Below are 7,913 nucleotides of genomic sequence, written 5' to 3'. Positions count from 1 at the left end.
GTGACAATAGAGTTCCGGTTGTCACGTGACGGACACGCCCCTTGGCAGGAAACAACCATCATCCCATTTGACATGGGGGGTCTCCAGCTGTTTTCCTCTCATGGTTTATTTCAACCCAAACAAACTGCTTGTTTTGTCCATAACTCACAGTTTGCAATACACTTGACAAAAATATAGTATTTAATAATTATTCAATTAAAATATTAATGCTGTCAAAACAATAACAATGCTATTATACACCAAATTTGGACTTATTCACTTTTCATTGTGTTCTTATCTGTCCACATGTCACTGTATCACAAAAAGAGAGACATATACTGGAGTGTATTCACTTAGGTTCACTTCATTTAAATGAGTGTAAACACTTTACAGTTTACACTCATAAAACAAAACTCTTGTTTCCCATTCTTTGTGGAAAGTAGTATGTCTTTGACAACTAATTAAGTAGAATTGGAGTAAGTTACTTTTACTTGAGTAAAAGTTTTGATTTCTGCTCAGTGGTTCTTAAAATAAGTTGATTAGACAATTACAGGATCATGTCAGAAAAAGTTGATTTTCTGTTTACATCAAAAACATCCAGGTTTTACTTGACTCAATGCTAAAGTAATGCCACTTTTTTTTTTATATGCCCCTTTTTTTACCATGATGGAATTTAAAATGACTCAATAAGAACTGCAATTGATAGGCTGAACCCGAACAAGAACTGGTTTTGATGAAATTCACATGATATAAATTGGTTTACGTCCACACTACTATGTTTTCATTATGCAAACAACATTGATCTGCGTCCAGACGAGCGTTTCAGCCCCATATTGGAAGTGATTTGCGTCCATAATTCAGGTGTCCTGTGTGTGTCATGTGAGCAGGAAGCTGGTCCTCTCGTCCCACTTAAGAAAAACACTTAAAAAAGTCCGAATGGAACGATATTTTTTTTAATGGAATACACTTTTGATTACAGCTGATGGTGTTGCCTGATGAGAACTGAATGTGTGTCTGTTTCTGACCGTCCAGACTACAGCCCAGTCCCAGAGTTTTCAAAAAACAATTGAGCCAATGCCTGTGTCCACTGCACCTTCACGCCTCGTCCCCTCTCATGTGTCTCCTGCTCTGCTCTGACAGGAAACTCCAGGGCAGCATGTTTGTCCTCCTCCACTCCTCCTCCGTCTGCTGCAGCTCGTCCACCACCAGCTTGTGCCAGTGCGTCACGGCCTCCACCTCCATCCTCAGCCGGGCGATGTCGCCCTCCTTCTGCAGCGACATCCTCGCCACCTCCGCCTCCTCGCCTTCCGACTCCCCGCCGGACTGTAACTGGAGGAACTGTCGGCTCGGCATCTCGTTCTGCACCTCGTAGGCGTTCACCAGGGACGCGATGAAGGCCTTCGTCCTCTGCTCAAATTGCTGGAGACGGTTGATCTCTTCCCCTTGCTGACCGAGCTGCCGCCGAAGCTTGGAGTTTTCTTCAAGCAGGTCTTGAGTGCTTTTGGTATCCATGCTCTCGGCGGCTGCCGAGTCCATAAGTTGGTAAAAGCAGGTATTTTTCTAATAATTCAGGTTGTATACCAAGAGATGCAACACTGTCCACAGGAAAACCCCAATAAAAACCAGATAAAGTTCCTTTTTTCTTTGATGTTTCACAACAGTTTGCATCCTTGATGTTGCTTTACTTCCCCCTTCAACCTTGAATCCCCTGGATTATCTTGACAGTGCAGTAATTCTGTACCTTGAATGCTTAGAATTCTCAGGCCAGTTCAAAGTCAACTGTGGATGATGTCACAAGGTCCTTCAATGGCGTATTAAAAGGATATTCACAGTCTTTGTCCTATGTTTTATGATGGGTTCCTTTTAAATAGGGAGTCAGGACTGGTCAGAACTGAGTTGAGCGCATTCCAACATTCCAGTTGAGCGTTGTTTGAAAAATACGACCAATAATGGAGCCACGGGAGTCATGATACACCCTTATGTTACCCCTCGACTACTCCGTTCATCAAAGGACTCTTTTCATGTGTCGTTCCATGCTGGTGGAAGGACCTACCGAGCGCTACCAGAAACAGGTCCATCTCCAAGAAGGTCTTGAAGACCCAACTCTTCCAAGAGCATCTTCTGTCCTTGCACTTACCTTTAGCCCCTCCCCTGCACTTGGATCCACCTCTGCTCTCTCACCCTCTATCAGTCCAATGGTCCTATCTAGTGGAGTTCTTTCCGAGACTACTTCTATATAGCCAATTCCTCTTTTGTAAGTCGCTTTGGATAATTGGATAATTGGATAATGCTTCGATGTAAATGTGTCAGTGATGAGTTAAGTTGAAAGATTTTATTGAAGACAGCTCAGGTCCGAGGAGAAGAGATTCTGTCGAGCAGCGTGCCAGGTCTGATACAAGACTTGAGATAGTGTATCCAGTCCAGATGTCTGGCACTTTGGTATCTAAAGAGGAAAACCTTGAAAGACGCCTCATTTGTGTCTTGTTCTAAGTTATGGCTGCTTATATTGAACACCAGGTCTGGTTATAAGAATTATGTGAGTAATTAAACTTGGAGTTGGCTGAAGATTACAAATAGTAAGACAAAAAAGTGCAGTAAAATACAATTGACGTTTGTAAGGTTGCTCCTACTAGGTCCACACTTACAGTATGTATAACCTAAACTATCACTTCAACTTTTACTGTCTACCTGAACCCCAAACTGCATTTGTGTCCCGACGTGAACAAACGAGCGCACGCTGCATTCCAAACATTCAACATTAATGTATTTTCCTGTATAAGGATTAGAGAGTAGGAGGAGGAGGACATGATGGAACAGAAACAAACCCGAGATAACGATAAGAGCTCATAATGGAAATACCACTGTCAGAGATAAAGGATGGTTCTGGCAAACTCCTGTGCTCTTCATTCATTGTCTGATCATTACGCGAATATTAATCATAATCTATCAGTGGGACGTTTCATTTTGTGCAACCACATAATATGAGTCGACGCTGAACTACATTTCACATTTATTACAAGCACAAAATGGCAACAAAGCAAACCAGGGAACAGGTCGGTGAAGGAGACGGAGCACTTACAAGCAAACAGCCGTCGCACGCTTGTTTTTAGACGATCTTAGAACGCACGTACGTGCCAAAGCTGGATTGAAAGTGTGAAATTGTAATTATGTTTTGTTAGGTTTTCCATGTGTGCTGACTCAGCACTCCCCAAAAAAACAGGCCTTTACACGCAGTGGTGATTAAACAGGTGTACAGTAGGTGCAGACAGAAAAGCCCCTATTTATTAACATGTATGAAAAAATATCGGATGATTTCCAATTCAAATCTGGCACTATTGTTCAAAAATAATATTTCCATCCAAGATAAGATGTGGTGAATGAAGGTTAAAGAAGAGCTAACCCCCTTGTCTTTACTGGTTGCCACAAGTTCTCAAATAGTAGTAAGAAATGTACCAATTTGCAGTTTAATTGGACTTAAATAAGGAGAAATAAAGCATTTTTTAACTTCTCATCGCTGTTTTCCTCACAGCAATTTCATTTGAGATACTGTATGTATTTTTTTTTAAGTCAAGCTTGAATTCAACATTCACTAATAGTGAAATAGATTTAAAGAAGAAAATCCAAACATTGATAAGTATATAATCTAAAGATATGAACTGTGTCCAAATGTGTGAGTCACATTTACATAGAAAACACAACAATCAAATCTAAATATTAAATATATCAATTAAATTGTGGCCATTGGGAGTTGCTAATCGCAATCAGAAAAAGGATTAATAGCTACGCTCTAGTTTTCATGTTGTGCAGATCCCAGATTGTGAATTTTGAGTTGAGAGATATAATCTGTGACATTTTTGGAAGAACTATACGACGGACAGCTAATCTTTCAGCCCAGTGTTTGCCAAACCTTTTTTATATGGGGAACTCACTTTTGAAATTAAATTCAAATCAAAAGTGAACGTGTGCATCAGTGTCTGGCTCTGAGTGACTCTGAGCCTGTAATTTGAGATCTCTATTTGATAAATGAATCACAACTTGATTTTTCTTGCGCACGTTATTTGACAAATCCAGATTAACGCGTGGAGGAAATTCAAACAAAAATACTTCCCGTGACCCGTTGTTGGGTCCCACCCCACACTTTGGAACATCAATCTAAATGAAAATGAAAGTCGAAAAAATCAACGTTTGCCTGTGGGCAACCAAAGAAAGGAGAGGAAAAAACAGCCACACGTTTAAATATGTATCGCACACTTTACTTAAAAGTATCACCGTCATTCCATTTCACTTTTGACATCCATTTAATGAACAAACTCAAGCACTCCAGTCCATACTGACTGTGGACTTTTTTTTTTAGATAAAGCACTTTAATAGCAGACGAATATTAGAACAGGATGCTTGATGACAACGAGTTAGTGTGTTACTTACAAGAGCAAAAACAAAAAATGAAATAAAATAAAAAGTGATTTGACACTCTCACTTAAAATTAAACTTAGTTTGATATGTTTCTCTTTCCCGAAAGTTCTCTCTCTCTCTCTGTCCTCGGTGATGCTAGTCCGTTCAGCGCTACACACTCGTCAGATTTAAAAAATAAAATCCCTTCCTTAAAAATGGCAATTCAATAAATATCTAACACAAGCTAACGTAAGCAACTGACCCAGGCGTTGTTGTTGTTTTTTTTTTCACGCGACCGAAAAAAATAATCAGTCGCTCAAAACACAGTCTTCTTAATACGAGGTCAGTGGACAAACAAACTCCTCCCCCTCCCCCCGCCTGCCCCTGTTTTCCTCATCCTCATGCATGCCATGTAGAGTTATACACCGCGGTGGATTGTATACAGACAAATAAATCTGGTATATGTCCAGTACATGTTCACACACATTATGAACAGTATGTTAGTTGGCGGGCGGATCCGTTTAATGGTCGAGCAGAAGACTTCAGCTTCGATATGTAGCTTCTTTTCTTTCTTTTTTTTAAAACACTGCTTTCAAATGACAAACATATAAAGAGTTAGGGTTCCCTACGTCGGAGAACGCGATACAACACGGTTATAGTATTGAGAGTTTTAAACCGAGCAAGTGCCGCTGCAGGTCTGAGAAGCTGAAACAAAAGTGGACGTGGCCTTTTCACGATTCCTCTCTCGGTTTCCGCGTCCCGTGACTCGTGTGACGGCCCTTTCCAGAAGTCAAAAATAGCTTATAAAAATAATTTATTTTTATGTGTGTGTATGCAACGTTTGACACCTTTGTTTACCCTGAAACTGTCTACTGTACTGTTGTTGTTTTTTTTTCCTTTTTCAACTCCTTCCATGTGTGATTTACTGCCATGTTGTGGCCCCTTTCCAGCCTCGGCTCTCCCCGTCTGCACTGATTTATGAGAGGCTTATGCAAGACGTGGGACCGCGTTCAGAGCACACATATCAAAACTACCCATCCAGGCTTTCTGAAACTGAACGGATCGCGAAGGAAAACTGAAAACAAAAGCCCGTGATGTGATGCGTTTTGACAGATCTGGAAATAAAGATAGCACAAGAAGTTGTTGCTAAATCCCCCCGTCTTTGGGGCCTTGACGCGCTCGAGCGGTGAGTCTCTTCAGTGTCCTGGACTGAACGGCATTGGGGTGTGAAAGGGGGACTTGCTCAGCAAGGTAACAGTCAGTCAGTGCAGGGGAGAAGAAGTGAAAATGATGGAGGGACAGAAAAGACGATATGATAAAAAGGAATACGACGAGGCACATAAAACAGTCAGGACCACACAACCCGGTGTGAAAGTGTCAGGATGGGGTGGGTCAGAGTCGAGAGGGAGGGAGGGAGGTAGGGGGTGACGGTGGATGCAGAAACCACACGGGAGGTGAGGAGCATCAACAACAGGCCATGCAAACGCAGCTCCTCGCCCTCGAGCCGCGGACTTGTCAGTCAAACATTCGGACCACATTGCATACAAAAAGCTATAGATGCTGCCACACGCATGTGTGTGTGTGTGCAAGAGAGTGTTCTCGTCTCTCCCGCGGCGACACGGGCAGATTACACGGCATGGCATTTTACAGGTGGAGAGTAAGTCGGTATCACGGCGGTGCATATATAGAGATTTCAAATGGGTCGTTGTTTTTGCGCTTCTGCCTCCTTCCGGAACAGGATGGTCGGTTGTTGAGATGTTGCGTGGTGTGTTTGTATTATTTATTGATTTTTTTTCCTCTTCTTTTCCTCGTCTGTCTAAAAAAGGCGTGCCCTCTTCTTCATGTCGTTCCTCTTCCACAGGGCCAGGCGGTCGAACTGATCCAGGGTCATGCCGAAAACCTGCTGGAAGTCTTGGGGAGATAGGTGTCTCTGGAGAAATGAAACACAGCAAAACAAAATAAATGGCATTACTAGAAACAGTGTGACGTGAGTTGCCTCTCTTAAATGTCTCAGTTTATGCTAAAACGCAGTCCCCGAGAAACTTAATAACTGAGAACATGTGTAAGAATTATAAGTGTGGAGTAAAGACTGAAAACATTTTCTCTCCAGTCTTAGGTGTGTCTAAAAAAACATTGCTCAATGACGCGCCGGAGCCATAGCTAGCATAAATCCTCCTCGAACGAAATTAAACGCCTCAGTGAACTTTATCAGAAGAAACAAGCCACTCTGGTTTGATACCAGAGCGTGCGCACTAAAGTGTGTGTGTGTGTATGTACTTGTATTTGTTAACTCTTCGGGACCAAGCAAAAACACTGCCCTTGTCAGGACCAGTAGTCGAAATGAGGCGGAAGCTAATTTCTGAGGAGGTTGTCAAGTTTGGATTTGAATTGTGGTTAGGTTAAGGTTAGGGTTAGGCAATAACTTGTTATGGTTATGGTTTAAGTTAGGGATAACGCTTTGGTTGAGGTGTCCGAATGAATGGAAGTCAATGCATGTCTTGAAAGGTCAGCTGTGCGAACCTGTGTGTGTATGTTTATTTGTTGTTGTTTTTTTAAAAACATTTTTTCATGATTTGAAATCTATGTTTTAAACACTTAGAGCAGAGGTCCCAAACCCGTGGCCCATGGCCCACATGCGGCCCGCCAATCGATTTCATGAGACTCAGTTATTCCTGTATGGGCTTTTTTAATTCATAGATTAATCTTAGTTCAAAAATGCCTTTCAACCTTGACCTACTGACCAGACTAGATGCTCATTGGCCCCCAGGTCATTTGAGCTTTTTTAGTCAACTTGGCAAGTTGGTTAGTAGCATGTTGATTTTTCTTTTTATCGCTTTACATGTTCTTTAAACTCCTAGGTTTAAGGGCTCCATAAAGTGGACAACAGGCATATCTGGCGTAGAATTCATGGATGTGAATGTAGCGTTTGGCTCATTCGAAACTTTAATCCACACCAACAACATGATTTCGGACCTCAGGCTAGCTTGGCTTCTCGCCTCCTCCTCCTCTGCGGAGCGGCAAATCAGCAGCAGCTCTCAGCTTGGACTCGCATATGAAAGACTTTCACAGAGTCTGAAAACCATATTTGTGTTCACCGCATGAGCAAGCGTTACATTGCCTTTTGTGTTTGAGGTTTAACACAACAAATTCAATTGCGTGCCTCGCAAAATCATCCAAATCCACACTGAACTGCCCCCCCAAACCCCAGCTTTGGCTCACGCTGCAAAGACTCCCTCTGTAAATGTCAAACATATAGCATAGGGCACAAAAAAAGATGGGCATGCTACTAATTAAGAGCCACAACAAAAGGCTTGATGGCGCTTTATTGTAAAACTTTAATAACACGCTTTAAAGTTAGGCGATCCACATCTTTACATGACAGTTACAGTAAACTAAAGGCAGGTGTTTGCTGTGTGTGTGTTTGCCAATCACCTGTTTGCCATATCAGCAAACAAAATTAAGAGGCAAAAAATCCTCCAAATCCATCTAATTCCTGTCCTACCATGCTGACTGGATTAAAACATGACTCAGAATACATCTCT

The 7,913-nt window shown here is 41.9% G+C and overlaps 1 protein-coding gene across 9 annotated transcripts in view; it reads right to left on the bottom strand.

Annotated features, from left to right (window-relative positions):
• Positions 1-4,216: 4,216 nt before the first annotated feature.
• Positions 4,217-7,913, bottom strand: part of ablim2 (actin binding LIM protein family, member 2) — a 79,672-nt gene continuing 75,975 nt past the window's right edge. For all 9 annotated transcript variants that reach the window (XR_009239848.1, XR_009239850.1, XR_009239854.1 and 6 more), the window contains one exon: positions 4,217-6,301. Coding sequence is in view for 1 of the 9 variants with exons in the window: in XM_058623619.1 (XP_058479602.1) it covers positions 6,188-6,301 (114 nt within the window). In the remaining 8 variants the exon portion in view is untranslated. The remainder of the gene's footprint in view (positions 6,302-7,913) is intronic.

Source organism: Solea solea, chromosome 3, assembly GCF_958295425.1.
Source record: "Solea solea chromosome 3, fSolSol10.1, whole genome shotgun sequence".
In the NCBI taxonomy this organism is placed as follows: domain Eukaryota; kingdom Metazoa; phylum Chordata; class Actinopteri; order Pleuronectiformes; family Soleidae; genus Solea; species Solea solea.
The sequence above is the reverse complement of the archived record's forward strand: the minus strand, read 5'-3'. Positions and strand labels throughout refer to the sequence as shown.